Genomic DNA, 16,478 nt, shown 5'->3' with positions numbered 1-16,478 from the left:
TCAGTGAAACTATAAAATTAATAATTCCTTAAATATGAAAAAATTTTAATATTGTCTAGTAAAAACTGAATCTATAGTCACTTGTTTTTTTTTTTTTTTTGAACTTCAAACTTATATTGAGCTCATCCTTAAATTTTCCCATTGCATTTAAGAGTTTATATAGTGTCTTCTCGTATTGTATCAAAAAGTTGTAAAGAGTTGTTGCCGCTTGCAATGCTTCTTTCCGAGTGACTGGTTCCAAAGCTACTGAATCATCCTCAACTTCATCATCAACCAGGTTTTGAAGAGTATCCGCCATAACTTTTTTAATGCTTTGAACTTCATAACAATCATTATTTTCAACAGAATAATCCAACAACTCATTCACATCCTTGGTGATCTCTCTTATACTCACACAACAATTTTGTACTCGCACATATATATGTTTATAACAGGTGTTAAGCTTTTAGTTTAGAAACCATTGTTGATATAACTTTAAAACTTATCATTGAACATTTTATAGTAATGAATTTAGAATCATGTACATTGAACAATCTTTAATTTAAAACAGTGAATTTGACAAGTTTAATTAATTTAATGTGTAAATGTAAATTGAAAATGAAAATTTTGATGGTCATACATGAATCTCTTTAAATTAATAGTTTATTAATTTATGAATATAATAATATCTCGTTAAAATAATAAAAAACTCTAGTCCTAACATTATCAATTTATAAAGGTTTTGTTGTAGAATTGGCTTGATGGAGCGTGTTAGCGATGACAACATTTTGGGTGATTTTGCCACAGTGATCGAGTTGCTTTAATTGAAATATCAAATTAAAATAATAAATACAAATTAAAATATGTAGAGATTATTTTATATTTTTTAAAAGTACCCACTCTATGAGCCTAGTTTGTAGGAAAATATGGCATTTTCTTTAGTATATGTTTAAAGGAGATGAAAGAAGGAGAGAGAAAAAAGAAAGGGGGGTAGGGATTGTTTTCTTTTTTCCTTCTTCGTCTACAACAACAAAAAAAAAAAAGGCTTTTTATTATCATTTGTTTGGGTGACGGAATCATTCTCTCTCGCGCTCTCCAAAATCGCAGATTTGCTCTCCCTGAATGCCTCACCAGTATTCAGGGTCTCTTATTCCTTCTTCTTCTTCTTCTTCACCAATAATCATTATCATTTAATATTAATAACAACGTACACCATGCATTTCAATACATACATATATTTATAGGCCACCATGCAAGATGATCATCTTATATATAATTAACATGCAAATTTTTTCTTTTAATCTGCAGTTACTTGTGGCAATCTTTCACCGGAGGAGCGAGGGAATTAGCGATGGTATATATCATATCATAACGTATCGTATTATGTTAATATTGTTCTATTCTTGTTCTTATATGAATAAATAATGGGGCATGATATACAATATATATATATAGGTGGTCGGAGATTAGTGGCCTGGATCTTGTAGTTGACATATATGCAAGAATCTCGATCGTTAGTATATGCCAATGCCAAGTAAGATCATAATTTCTTTATACGAATTAATGATTTGTGTTTGGATATGTCGTTGTTAATATGTCTTTCGGTTTGATCATAATTATACTGATTAGTATCCCATTCGATTGATTTAAAATATATTAAAAAATAACAGATTGTGATTTTGTTTTGATGATTGTCGTAGAAGTTGAATGCTTGTATTTGATAATAAAGAACATTTGTTGCAATTTTCTTACAATTTTCATAGCGTATCATCCTTTATATGTCGATATGCTTTGTTGTTGGCCTACTGATCAACATGAGAATTGAGCAAAACGTACAAATCATTCTAAAGTCTCAAATTGGTAGTTAATATTTATATCATTTTTAATGCATATCATCCATAGATCTAAAAGGCCCTCTTAATTATACTTGAAGATTATGATCTAAGTTGAATAACTCTGTACTGGTTGTCGTCTCCTTTACCGAAAAATATATGGAAATAAAAAAGAGAGATGATGATCATCCTAAACCATTGAAGTCATGCAAATATTATATGTGCTCTTTTGTTTTAGCAGTCTTAAGCATTGCTTATTACTTGGGGCTAACATGGCAATCGGGCCGGGATCTGGTTGGCAACTTGGTATCACCCAAATTCAACTCAACCTAATTAGATTATGCTGTTGAGATTCCAACCCTAACCTGAAACTTTTCTAACGGCCCATTTCGCTTGTTTAGAAAATGAGTCAACTTTAGGAGGGAGAAAAGAAGATAAAGGCATACAAATAAGTGAAAGAAGGGATTGAAGTTGAAGAACTACCATCTTGAGGTTATACTAGGTCTAAACCCGTCCACTCGACTAGCTTTTAATAGTCATGCGTGCTCAGGGGCCTTGCTTTGAGACATTAGATAACTAGTGACATAAATATACTATTTGAACAATGAAAGATAATTCTTAAGTTTGTGAAGCTTTACCTCAATGTTAGGTTATACTCGTATTAGACAATACGGGTCAAGATGTTTACCAAAGTGACCAATCTGAAACAAACATGAACAAAAAATCATGTTGGTGGGTTGGAAATTTGGAATTTCACCATCTTGATTAGCCTGTTTGTATTCATGTCAGGTTTTAGGCTGAGTCTTGCCACCCGTACTTGTCGTATGCGACCTTATGTTCCCTTGTATGCATATCATATTTTAGTGCCTAAGATCAGAATTAATTCTTAAAAGATTCTGATCTCTTGTGTTGTTTTAAAATTCTGCTTGATGTTAACAAATGTTATTGTTGGTTAGTAGGCATGTGATGGCTAATCTCCTATGGAAAGACGAACCCTCTGAAAGATTTTCATAGAACCTGCTCTTTTAGTATGTGTTGCAGCCATTCTTACATGCATGATATACACCAGGATGGCTGTAGTCGTTGATCATCCTCATGGATTTAAGTCACTTGCCCAACTCCCAAAATGCCGACTCCAATCTTACTCTCATTTCGATACCACCATGCACGAGCTCACCCATAACATCACCACCACACATACCTCCAATCTCACTGCAAATTTTCACAAAAGCTATTCTACACCATGTCTTTCTTTAGCCACTCAAGCAAAAGAAGAGTTTGAATCACCTAACCCAAGAATTGAAATCATTAGTGGTCGTAAGGCTCCAAGGGTTCATGCTCTAGTAGCCGAGGTTGCCATTGCATTAGCATCTGGGGTCAAACCCACACCAGTACCAAGTGGCCTTGGCGGCGCCTACTATTTGCAATCAAGAAAAGGAAATACCATTGCAGTTGTCAAGCCAGCTGATGAAGAACCACTAGCATTCAACAATCCAAAAGGGTTTGCAGGAAGAATGCTAGGCCAGCCCGGGATGAAACGATCCATCCGGGTAGGTGAAACTGGGCTTAGAGAACTAGCTGCTTATTTGCTTGACCATGGTGGCTTTGCAGGTGTTCCTCCATCAGCACTTGTCAAAATATGTAATGTCCCGTTTAATGTAAACAACACAGGATTGGCTTCAAACCCACCTTTTAAAATCACGTCAATACAACGATATGTAGAACATGATACAGATGCAGGAGATTTGGGCCCCTCTGGCTTTTCAGTTAGTTCTGTTCACCGTATTGGCATACTTGACATTAGGGTCCTTAATCTTGACAGACATGCTGGAAACATGCTTGTGAAGAACTTTCATGGGAGCTATGTCGCTGGGATGGCTGAACTCATCCCAATTGACCACGGGTTTTGTTTACCCGAGTCATTAGATGATCCATATTTTGAATGGTTGCATTGGCCCCAAGCCTTAATTCCATTCTCAGAAACAGAAGTTGATTATATCTCAAATCTTGATCCTTTTAAAGATGCTGAACTTCTTAGAACTGAACTTCCGTCAATTAGGGAGTGCTCTGTACGTGTTTTCATACTTTGTACCATTTTCTTGAAACGGGCAACTGCTGCTGGACTTTCTCTTGCTGATATGGGTGATATGATGACACGGGAGTTCATTGGGGGTGAAGAAAGTTGGAGTATTTTGGAAAATATATGTAAAAACGCAAAGGCTAACTTAGACATGGAAATAACAACTGATGAAACAGATGAAGTCAAAGAATTCGAGGAAATGTTTACATTTGACAAGGAGTTTGAAGATAGTTTCAACTCAAAAGGGGATGCTTCAACACATCCGGCAACTGACAAACCATTAAAAATGTTTAAAAATTCATCAGAAGGAGAAAGGAGTAAGTTAAGTGATCCGCGTCTAGCCAGACTATTACAAGAGAGTGATTCAAAAGATGGTTGTGGCCCAGCCGGGATACCAATACTCAGAAGTGTGAGTTTTGCCGCTCATAACAACAATCATGATGCCGGGGTGTGTGTTTCGTTTGAGGAAATGAAGGAAGAAGAATGGTCGTCGTTCTTGGAATATTTTGAGGAGCTTTTACCAGAGGCTTTCGAAGAGAAAAAGAGTATGAGCTTGTTGAAACAGAGGTTAGGAAATTCTTGTGAATTCTGAAGAGAACGTTGATTTCGTGAACAAAAAGCAGGTACTAATTGATTTCACCTTATTGGATCAAAGTAAATGTACATTATATAGCCAAAACTGCTACTCATGTAGATTGTAGATAACTTGTATGTCGGAAAAGTGAAGGGCTAATCTCTGCCATCCTTTCCAATTCTACCCATAGGTTACATTCCTTTCTTAGTGTTAAATTTACTCAAAATAGAATTGTATAGGACTTTTAGGAACCCTAAAACCATTCAAGTCATGGAAGTCGTCTAATTTGCAAAATGCATATCATGTGTTGCGAAAAAAGAGGAGTTTGGTGCATAGGTCGCTCATCTTAAGTGTATAAGTGTGTTTTTTCTCCTCAATATATCATCGTAAGGTGTCATGTAATGTTTATTAACTTTTGTTTGTTAATTTGAAGGTGGATTCACCTAATATTTGTCTTGGTGATTCTAGCAGTGGAAGTCTATATGTTTTGTAAAAGTAGCACTGCTGCATAGTATGTATCTAATACTTCATCTCTTGCTTTCTTTGGTACATATTGGAATGAAAGAAGTGGATTTAACATATACCAAATTACAGTATAATTGTTCAATTTTTTGATACTTTGACGTATATTAATGAGCTAAAACATTGTTCACAAATTACTTAGACATTCATTTATATATACGTATAAATATATGCAATTAAATGTAATTGGGTATTATGACCCGAAAAATATTCTATACTAATAAACTTACAGGTGGTTTGTGCATATAAATGGTCAAGTATGCTCCAGCTCCATAAGATGTTCTTGAGTAGCGTAAAGAATCGGAAGTCTTACCCTTGGTCGGTCACCGCTAGTATTCGATCTATCAGGGGAAAAAACAATATATAAACTCGCAGACCCATCCATTTCTAACCAATACAAATGCTGACCAGCACCATAACCACCAAGAAGTTTGTATGAAGTCTCTGATTGATCCATAGCAACACACATGTCGTCGCTACCTAATCAGATCAAATGACACACAAACCAATCATCGATCAAGGTGATATAATCTGCACATTACCTGAAAATATGCCATTAAGTTTAACTTAGAGTACTCACAGGCAGCAAACTCTAACTGTGTTTGGTATATGAATTCCAAAACTGCAGTCATGTCCCTCTCAAACTGATGAAAAGGCCCATCATCTACATTTAATTTTCGCAACTTGCATAATCCTTCTCCCATCTCCATCATTGCACCTTTATGGTTCTATAAGTATATCAAAATATCAAGTAGTGCTTGTGATCTTACAACTTAAAACTGCATCAGAGCTGCTTGCTATGTCAAAATGACATACCAAAAAATATACTACAGTAACTAGTCACCTACACAGATAATATATATACCAACATTCGTTTACGGTTGTGAATGGGTCGGTTGGGCTAGTTCTAGGTTAAATTTCGGTTTTTGATATTTGAAAACCGGCTGGTTCATTCGGGCTTTCTTTTGGGCTGATCTTTTCTCTTTTTTCCACAGTTTCAGCCAAGTCAAGCAAGGCAACAAAGCTCATTTATCTTTCTTTCTATATAACTAAGCGAGAATTATTCTATCCTAATAGGATCAGAAGACTTTTGGGGGAGGGCGATATCACACCCAAAAAGCCCTGAGTTGCCCCCCAAGTTGCCATGTATACTGCCCCAAGGGGCGACTTTGCCAAAAAAAACCCTCCCCGTCCATTTTGGGGGGCAACTCAGGGCTTATTACACTGCCCCAAGGGGCGATTTGGGGGAAAAAACCTCCCCGTCCAATTCTAGTCGGGCAACTACTCACACACATTACACACAACTCTCTCTCTCTCCGTCACTTTTTTTCACTTTTCTATTTCTTCAACCAATTATATAGTGCCACTTGGCGGAAGTCTCCCCTTACAAAAGTTGCCTTACTCCAAGATTTTTGAGGGACTTCCTATGTGCTGACATGGCGTCACATGACACAAGTCACCCTCTTGTGAGGAAGCCTCACTCCGTTTAACCTAAATCAAGGTATCCACATCATCACCAATCCTATATAGCATATAGAGTAGCCTACTTACTTGGCACTCATTTGTGATTTAGAAAATTAATCAATGTGATATGTTTAACTAAAGTGAAAGTATTTAGATTTCAAACTTTAAAACTTCAAATCTTATATAATTGAATTGAAAAGACATTTCTATCTTTTAATTCAAACACCATTAGCTATTCCACATGATTTAGTGAAAATCATTTTAAATTCTCATTGGTTGTTTAGGTTGAATCAATAGCCGTGCATCACCTAGTTAAAAAAAAAAACCCAAAACCTAGAATTAATTATGCCAAACACCACATAATAATAATAAATTTTAATATAATTGGATATATGATGGAGAGAAGATAGTTAGGTAGGGGAGCTGACCTGATTGAAGAGATGATGAAAACCAACAGCACATTGCAAAATCCCATGGACAAGTGATCGAATAGCAGGATCTTCAGAATCATTCCATATATCTTCTAGAATGTCATGGCACCCATAATATTCCCTGCTGTTGAATAATCCCACTGCTTCCCCGAACTTACTACTTCTACTACTATCATCATCTGCTTGGATGGAACGTCGTGGAAAACGATACGATGCGAATACTAATGGCTTGTAATGGCGTGATAATGATGAAGATGTTGAGGATAAGAAGCGGGAGAATTGATTGTTGATGAATATGGAATTTGATGTGAGATAATAATGGTGTGATGATGATGATGATGATGATGATGATGATATTTTCATAAGTGCGAGTGAGCAGCAAATTTTAGCCGCCATTCTTATTTTTCTTTTTCTTTTGCTTCCACTTCCATTTTCTTTTTTAATTAATTACTTGCTTCTACTAAATTACACTTCCTTTTACTAGTTTGTGTGGTTGAGAGCAAGTTTCAAAAGGAGAGGTTGTCACGCACGCAATATTTTTCCGTTGACTTTTTTTTTTTTTACAATCGAGGTAAACCGGTTTTTGACTTTTTGTTGGACCAAAAAACTGAAAAAGCGTTATAATTCTTAATACAAAAATATCATAAAAATAATTCCAAATAGTTATCACAACGATTGTTTTTTAGAAGGATAATGATACGTCAAGATCATACATTTATTAAAAGGTTTTTTCTTTCATTTATGATGTCATATTTGATAAAAAAAAAAAACCCCTCACATAATACTTATTTAAAATTTTTAATTTATTATTTAAAACAAATAAATTTTAATTTTTTCTATAAAATATTATGAAATGTCTTTTTATACTTTGTTAACGCAACATATACTCTTATTTTACATATCATTGTGTTAGTCAATTCACCATCTTCATATCAAATTATAATATATATTGGTATGTTACATATATATTCTTTTATATTTTTTTGATTTTAAAATTTTGATTACAATATATGTCCGGGTTGAACCCAAGCTGCTTGGCTAATACAATAATAAAAAAAATATCCACTGAAATCCAAACAAACTTACAAAAGAGTCGTTTTATTATATAACAATATTCAACTTTCTTATAAAAGTTACCATATACTTATAATAATATCATACAATATTTGACCGAACAAATTAACTTACAAATTCTACACACATAGAGTCGTTTTATTACATAACATAAACTGACCCAACTTGACACAAATATAAACAGAAAGTACATGAACTGAAATCCAAACATAGAACGATCGAAACAACTTGACACACATGGGAACAGAAAGTATAGAAACGGAAATCCACAAGGTTCTCAACGCATATATCAAACAAGACATACAAAGTTTTGTTTCGGGCTTTAGTTAGAGCCAGAAGAACTGTGTACGCAACTCTCCCAGCTTCCATGTATCGAACTGAAGCTTTGTCCCCCCATTTTTTGCACAAATTCAGTCATCACAAATCGCACACTGGCATCCCATTTCTGTGCTATATCTCCAAGCATCATTTGTCCAACAACCCCACGAAGTGCAACATCAAATCGAGTCACCATCTTTTCATAGAGCTTCCCCCACGGTTCACTGTTACCAGATTAATTAATTAGTGCCAAAAAAAGTTCATATATTTTAACATCATAGGTATATCTATGCATTTCATTGTACAACTGATCATTTATCTACTAGCTAGCTAGACAATACTTTTTAATTAGGTATATCTATGCATTTATAAGTATCAAGTTTTTTCAATCAATGCTCATTACCATATGTATATATTGCATATCTAGAAGCAGATTTATCACAATTATACTTATATATATACTTACAAGTGTAAGGTAGGTTCTTTTTTATAATGAGTTCACAAACTTCAAAAGTTAAGCACTGATTAGTGTGAAGGAATTTACAAAGTGCGAAGAAATATGATCCAATTTGTTATTTGTTTCTAATAAAGATTTGATTATCATTACCTCAAGACATTAGAACACAAGTTCGAGATTTTAGGTGCCAAGGCTGGATAGCTAACCGGAACAAGTAGCTGTGTCACAAACTCAGGCATCTGTATGAAGAAGCAAAAGAGGCTTTACATTCAAATTAAAATAAATATCATATGTAGATTAGAACATATGGCAGACGAAACACCTAGCAGAACAGCACTTCTTATACCATAAAAGCTACACATAGCTAGCAGGCAGTTTCCGAAATTCAAAGTATACCTTTTCAGATGAAACCCCAGCTCGTGGACCAAGTAAATCACGGAAACAGACATTCCTGAACATGCAATGGACCATGGTTCCTTGAGCAGATTCTGACACTACAACCATGGATGTCTCAAGTAGCTTGTTGTTAATCTGTTTGATCTCGGCCAATATTGTCCCTTTGTTCTGTTCGGGTAACATTTATTGAAAAAAAATATTAAACTTAGAAACATCAGGGGAATTAAAACATTGAGAAAAACTGCTTGTGCCTTGTTTTTCAACTTGATTATATTTGGTACAATTCAGTTTCCATCAAATAATATCGAGTATGAGAAACTTGCAGCTTAATTAAGAAGTTTAACTGAATTACCTCAATCTCAGGCCATTCCTCAAAATTAAACGGATCTTGAGACACTGATGAAACACTTAGTTTGCGTCTGATTTTTCTTTCTGGCTCGTTGTCATTTTCTAACATGGCATTCTCTTTGTCATTTATGTATGAGCCAAGGGTATATGGAGGTTCAATGTTAGGTACTATATCCATATCTCTTTTGAGTGAGCTGATGGCAGTTAATGAAGATCTCATTGCTTTCGAAGACATTGATTTTACCTGAAATGGAAAAACAATATAACAATCAACACACACCAAAATACTTTGAATATTATATGGAAAATAATGCTATCAAAACATGATGCAATTGTAAACAAGCTAGCATGACGCACCGCATCCACCAAACGTTGGATTGGATCTTTGGGTTTTTCCTCTTCTTGGCCTTGTTCCTTACAAGGGGGATCCACGGGTGTTTTTAGTGTTTTACTCTCTGCAGTTGACAGTGATGATTGACCAGATGTATTGGGTGAAAAAGAAAGTATGAAGGGTGAACGTGCTATCGATTCTGGTGACAACACATGGTTTACATCAAATCCTGACGATGTAACAGTTGACAGCCAAGAAGACCATTGAGGAGAAGCTGTTTGCTGACTAATTGGCTTCTGAGTCAATGGACGAGAAAATTGTGGAGAATGACCCGGATTCAGCAATTTTGAACCCAAAGGAGACATGGCCTGACCCCCTTTTGACTCATTAGGCTCATCTGTTTTGTACATTGGCTGCTTCATTTTTTCTAAATTTAACTTCTGATTGGCTGCTGCTGGTTGGTTGTTGAGCGGTCTAGATGTAAAGTTTGAGGCAGTTGTATTTGAAGGTAAATCTACAGGAAAGCCGGACGCGTTAACACTGCTATTCTTAGATCCTGAGTTTACCTGTTGTGATGTGTTCAAACCAATTGGCTGTGGAGCTTTGAAGGAACCGATACGTTGCAGATTATTCACAGGCTGTTGATCTATACCTATTTGAGAAGATCTATTGTTTTGGACACTTGGCATTCTTCCAGTTTGTAGTCTTCTTGATGGATAATTCTGATTAAAGTTTGCCATGTCATCCAAATTTACAACCCCTGTAGAAGGATTTGGTGGCGGGTTGTATAGCAACTTTCTGCGTCTATTAGGATGCACATGTCTTCTAGATGGGTGACCGCCCGGCTCAGGGTGCTGAGAAGAAGCAACACTCTTGTCCATATGATATTTCACATAGTTGGCTATTTGAGTCATGTAACCGTAAGTTTTCTGGTTATTTATAGGAAGACCTTCATCTGTAGAGATACTCAAAAAAGTTAGCATCTTTTCCAGAAAAACTATGACACGTTGGTACTCCTTTGATGCCTCCACATGTGTTGCCTGCAAGAAAGAAAATATTACGAGACTCAACAAATAAAGAAATTATGTGGGTTCATAAATGGTTTGAATGTAAGTGATAAAGAGTTGGACCTGATTACGGAACTGTGTGGCCTTTCTATGCATTTTCAGTAGGTCGCTAAAGTACTTTTCCTTCATCAGTCGGATCTGCAGACCACATTAAACAACAATGAATCATAAGAAGATAAATCAACATAATAAGGTACGATAAAGATGCTTCAAATAAAGAAGAAACCAGATGCGTCAAATAAACAAGAAACAACGTAATAAGGTATGGTAACAGAAGTGGACATTTGGTTGAAAGATACACAACGCGCTCAAGCAGGCAGAACTAGGATATGTAAATACCTGTGTTAAAGCATACTCACGCCAAGCAGCTGGAGGGTATAGTTCTGTAGGAGCTACAAAACCGGCTGAAGCTGCCAATTAAGATCAAATAATGATTATCATTCGCTAACATAGAAAAGATTTATTAAAAAGTCAGGTACCAAAAGTCCAAAACCAAAAACTAACATGGAATTAAGGAGTATATACAAAAATGAGACCAATCTAATTTTGTTCAGTTTTATAACGGGGTGGTCTCTACCCAGAATGTGAACCAAAAACAAGCACAAACCAAAAAACTATGTAATTTCAAGTTGCGTATAGTACCAAATAATATGATGAGTCCTTAATATATCATTGAGCTTTATAGTAAAATAAAGAGCAAGTCGCAAAACATAATTCTATAAAGATGTGTTAGGTTTGATACCGTTACCTAAAAAGTACATACTATATATTATTAGCTTCTTGTTGTATCCCATCTAATATCAAATTACCTGCAGTCCCTGTATCTTGTTGTAACTGCAACTGTTGTTGATTCGGGTTTTGCTGAGTTTGAAGTGTTGGATTTTGTAGAGCCCCCACTTGGTATTGGATTTCATTCTTTTGGTTACTAAAAGTGATGTTTGATTGATCTGCTAATGCATGTGTTAGTGGCTGCTGGGAAGAGTTGTTATTGAAGACATGCTGCAGCGATGGTGGATTTTGGTTTGACTGGGTCGACTGTATATGGTGATATTGGGAATAGGCTGTTGTTCTACCTAACTGTGAATTATGTGCAGCTGAATTAGTGACATATGAGTATATAGGTTCAGCGGACAAGACCTGACCTGCAACACGAATTATAATTATCATGAAGGTTGTTTTTCTAAAACATTTTTAGAAACTTCGGAAAAAATTTAGTCAATCGTTCTGTAACCAAAAAAGCTCACTTGTTACCTGATATGTATGTTGAATAGTTGGGAATCAAGCTGCTCATAGACGTCATCTCCTTCGCAATTCCATATTGCGACTGTATGTAAAACAAATATAGCTAGCTAGCTTAATAACAAAATAATTTCTTAAATGATCAATTAATTTTCATATTGCACTTCAATTCTCCCTTATTTTCCATCTTCAGGGGCTACTTTGTCAATTCATTGTATCAACTAAATAACTAGTGTTAAATCGCTTTGTTTCCCTGTAGAAATCTTCCTAATGCTTTGTTTCCTTGTAGAAATGTTCACTTCAAGTATGTGTTTCGCAACTAGTTGAACATATTAAAGCTAGTATTAAAAACTTTCTAATCCACAGAAAGCAGCTTTTGACTAATAACTCAACACAATGCTCAAGTAAAAACAAAATTCTTGAAAAATTAGGCAATCTACATGAAACATATGGATACATGATCACTGAATCAGGAAAATATGAGCATATATACCTGATTTGCTGAACCTCCTTTCAAATTTGTGTTGCTGTTTAAAGTGGACATGATTGGCTGACAAGGACCTGGATTGATGGTCATTGTTTCCACCCTGGCCAAGAAAATTAAGCAGTTACATACTTTCATTTCAGCTCTATGCATAGATCTTGGTGCTAGCATATAGGCCTAACTTCAGAAATCATACTAGTCGGTCTAGTTTATAATCTAACATGCAGCATCCATATAGCTAAAATGAGTAGTAAAAAGCTAACCAAGTGTTGTCACTAGAATATATTACAATTAAAAGGTAATTTTATATCATCATATCAAATCTTTTCCTTCCAAAATTGATGATCAACATCATAATTGACAATTTTAATATTATTTCTTTTAGAAAGGAAAATAATAATAATAAAAAAATGGGTATATATAGGAGGGTACCCTGTCACCACAACCACACATAATTTGCTACTATGAGACTTGAACTCATGATCTTTTGATTAATCCACGTGCTAACATGTACATGTCATTAAGCTATAAGCCTTTTGCCCTTTGATACATCACAATTGATGTTACAAAGGGGGAGCCACATTGAGGCAAAGGGTGGCCACGACCACCCTAGACCTCAATTCCTGGCTCCGCCACATATATACCTAAGCATACACACGCAAGCAAAGTATGTTTTTTTTTGACAAATTTATATATCTAACAAGTCGTGTTAACATTTAAGGAAATTCTAATATCTTGAGACACGTGGATGTTAAGGATGCAAATAACGTATGCACGGGACATATGATAGCAAGTGACGACAACGATTACTGATATAAGACTGACAATAACTCTTATCTTTATTTAATCTGCTAAACGATATCAGACAGCTAAACGACAACAAAGAGAAGCCAGAGAACATACAGGGAACAAACATCTGACGTAGGACTTAATAGCTCTCACCTGAAATGTGCGTTATCAAGTGACGACAACTATAGATATGAAGCAACTAACAACGATAACGAATAGACAGCTAAACGACAATAGACAACTAAGCGACAACATAAAGAAGCAAAAGAACATATATTGAGGAACAAACATGTATGATAAAGGACTTAATTAACCACTTCTTGGCTAATTTCTTGTCATCTTTTACATATATATGCTGAATTGTTTCTTTGTTGGAATTTTTGTAATATATGAAAGATCACTTTGTATGGAAACAAACAAGCTAGTTAGAACAGATCTTCAACCGTTATATGCATGGTCTTAAATGTTAGACTAGAATAATCTTCTTTCAAAAGTTTCTTTTGCATATATATGTAAACTAAATTAGAAGTACCTAGCTTGTCTTATGCTGAAAATCCTGCAAGCTAATCTATAATTACTATATTAAGTTCATGTATGATTGTAAAAAAAGTATGAAAAATAAACAAATTAGAATTAGCCGTATTAATATTAATATAATTATTAAGTTCAATATTAAGTGATGTCTTCCTATTATCAATTAACTGTCTTGACCTATAATAATAATTGTGTTTGTGTGAAATTAATTTTTGATTCTTCTGATGAAGATATATATATATATACAAAATTCAAAGTAAGTGTTCTACTTGCTTGTTCAATTCCTAGAAATAATAGTGTTAAACATGAAAAAAAAATGTTTAATTGTTTTCATACAAATCTAAAAATAAAACCATAAAAGTTACTAGAAACTGATCTAAGAATACCTTTTTCCCAAATAAAAGTTAACTTTTCAAGTAATATTAAGAAATTTTGACTTTAAATTTATGAAAATATTATAAAAGCCAAGGAAATACTTCACCATAAATCAATTGATAAACATTCAATTAATTCAGACATTACCACAAAACATGTTAGAAAATAATAAGTATCCCAAATTGACTACTTGCTCTCACATGCAAGATATAAATTTAATTCAAAAATAATTAAAAAAATAAATAATACTTTCTTAACTTAACAAAAGAGTAACAGATTATGAAAACAAAAATCAAGAATTTACCCAGAACTCATCACAAGCTCACAGTTATCATCCATAAGGTCATCAATCCAGCTATCCAAAATCCCATCAATATCAAAATCCAGATCATCAATAATTGCGCGTTCACTATTACTACTACTACCTTCGGTATTCATCATGCAACTAATTAGTACGTATGTCGTACGTACTAATTAATCAAACTGCATTATACATATATAGCTACATAGACTATATGCTAATTAAGGTCCATCATATCATATATATATATATATATATATATGATCAAACCATATACTAATAATAACAAGCTAGCTAGGTTAAAAGTATGTACTAGCTAGTATATGATTATATATAACATGCAGCTGCATTATATGTAATGTGATGATGATGATTCATGAACCGACAAGTGATGTTAGCAGAAATTAAGTCGAACTCAAGATGTGGCAATGGCTACGACGTAAGTATTTTAATTAGTCGGTGGTTGTTCGATGTTTTTCTTCACAAGTTTAGAAAAACGTATAGAGAGAGAGAATTCATATTAAAGATGCTATAAATTTTTATTTGAAAAAAAGAATGAAAAATGTGAATATGTAATTTTACGTTACATTTTGTGTGTGTAATACATGATATCACCATTTCTGTGTTTTCTTTGATATATTTAAGTTGGTGTTTATTGCATCGTTTTTTTCTGCATAAAAAAAAAAAAGCTTTTAAATATTAATATGCCTCTCACATATTTTGGAAGTTACATTTAGGTCCCTTGTACTACTTACTTTTTACATAATGTTTCATTTTTGAACCATGAATTGAAATTTTTAAGCGAAAAATGACTATAAGCTGCTTATGATCACTATAAGCTACTTATGATGGCCTGGATACAATTTTTAAATAATTGTATTTTATTTTGTTCAATACAATATAATATAATACTATTACTTATTTTATTTAAAAGAAATATTATTACAAACAATATAATGTTACTCCTTATTTAAAAACTAACACAGTATACTATATATTAAAAGGGTACTCGTGTTGTACGCATGTACGTCAATGGCGGTGGCAGTGGAAGCGGAGATGGCGGTGTGGTTGTGGTGATGATAATAGCACGTTGGTGGCATATACGTGTGGGAGGACAATGGTCTTAAGTTTGAAAGAAAGGTTTGGGTTTAAATGAGTAGTAGGGATTTAAAGTTGGCAATGACTATCTATTAATAAATTATAAGGATATAATTTGTGGTATTGAAATCTTAATGTTAAAAATGAGACCGTAAATACATTGTTAGGAGGTGTATAGGTATATACATAAAATTATCTAGTCACATACAAACTTATGTGTTTTATACTATGCTACTTGTTTGTACTTTTGATTAGATATCGTACTACGTACGTATATCACCTTGCTATTGATGTAATACATTATTTAATTTAGTGAACATTTCTTTTTTCCTTTCTATGAAAAACAATTTTTTTAAATCAGCATGATGCGCTGCTGATATAGATGATTACAAGTTAGTTGGGCAGCAACATACTACTTGTCATAACTACAAACTGTTTCAGTGAGCGTTTAAAAAAGATATATAGTTTAATAACAAAAATTAATCCTCTTCCTGATAATCATAATCCGTCCACTTTAACGAATTCTCATGGATGTATATACATTGCCACCTTAATTAATTACGGCAGATAAATCGGAAGCCATGACCTTTTGTCTAGATGCGGTTTGGTATGCAAACAAGCTAGGTCAAAGATTGCAAAAAGTAAAAGATATGATGCAATAAAGTTAAAACCTACACACACAAAAACAGAAATTTAAAAAATGATCGAAAAAGAATAGCAAGTCTGGTCTTATAAGTACTTAACGTCGTACGCTTGTTATTATGGTGTACTAATTAATTTATGAT

General features: G+C 34.1%; 3 protein-coding genes and 1 long non-coding RNA gene across 4 annotated transcripts; 2 read left to right on the top strand and 2 right to left on the bottom strand.

The window, feature by feature from the left end:
* The first annotated feature begins 1,046 nt into the window (after positions 1-1,046).
* On the top strand, positions 1,047-2,849 carry LOC122594555. Its single transcript, XR_006323034.1, has 4 exons — positions 1,047-1,121; positions 1,288-1,333; positions 1,435-1,513; positions 2,771-2,849. It is a non-coding gene; the product is annotated as an uncharacterized LOC122594555 (long non-coding RNA).
* A 32-nt stretch (positions 2,850-2,881) lies between these two features.
* On the top strand, positions 2,882-4,527 carry LOC122594553 (phosphatidylinositol 4-kinase gamma 1-like). The gene has a single exon (XM_043766994.1). It carries the CDS (start codon positions 2,882-2,884, stop codon positions 4,481-4,483), a length of 1,602 nt encoding a protein of 533 aa, XP_043622929.1. The 3' UTR covers positions 4,484-4,527.
* Positions 4,528-5,064: 537 nt separating this feature from the next.
* On the bottom strand, positions 5,065-7,307 carry LOC122594554. The gene is made up of 3 exons (XM_043766995.1): positions 6,880-7,307; positions 5,568-5,715; positions 5,065-5,467 (listed from the first exon to the last, which is right to left on the bottom strand). Exons 1-3 carry the CDS (start codon positions 7,276-7,278, stop codon positions 5,241-5,243), a joined length of 774 nt encoding a protein of 257 aa, XP_043622930.1. The 5' UTR covers positions 7,279-7,307; the 3' UTR covers positions 5,065-5,240.
* A 971-nt stretch (positions 7,308-8,278) lies between these two features.
* Positions 8,279-14,732, bottom strand: LOC122592039 (mediator of RNA polymerase II transcription subunit 15a-like). Its single transcript, XM_043764252.1, has 11 exons — positions 14,599-14,732; positions 12,606-12,699; positions 12,125-12,197; positions 11,683-12,015; positions 11,213-11,283; positions 10,937-11,011; positions 9,833-10,846; positions 9,480-9,719; positions 9,128-9,295; positions 8,882-8,970; positions 8,279-8,498 (listed from the first exon to the last, which is right to left on the bottom strand). Exons 1-11 carry the CDS (start codon positions 14,730-14,732, stop codon positions 8,279-8,281), a joined length of 2,511 nt encoding a protein of 836 aa, XP_043620187.1.
* Between the last annotated feature and the right edge of the window lie 1,746 nt (positions 14,733-16,478).

The sequence above is a fragment of the Erigeron canadensis genome, chromosome 3, assembly GCF_010389155.1.
Source record: "Erigeron canadensis isolate Cc75 chromosome 3, C_canadensis_v1, whole genome shotgun sequence".
NCBI lineage: Eukaryota > Viridiplantae > Streptophyta > Magnoliopsida > Asterales > Asteraceae > Erigeron > Erigeron canadensis.
Note: the sequence above shows the minus strand (reverse complement) of the source record. Positions and strands in the feature narration are given on the sequence as shown.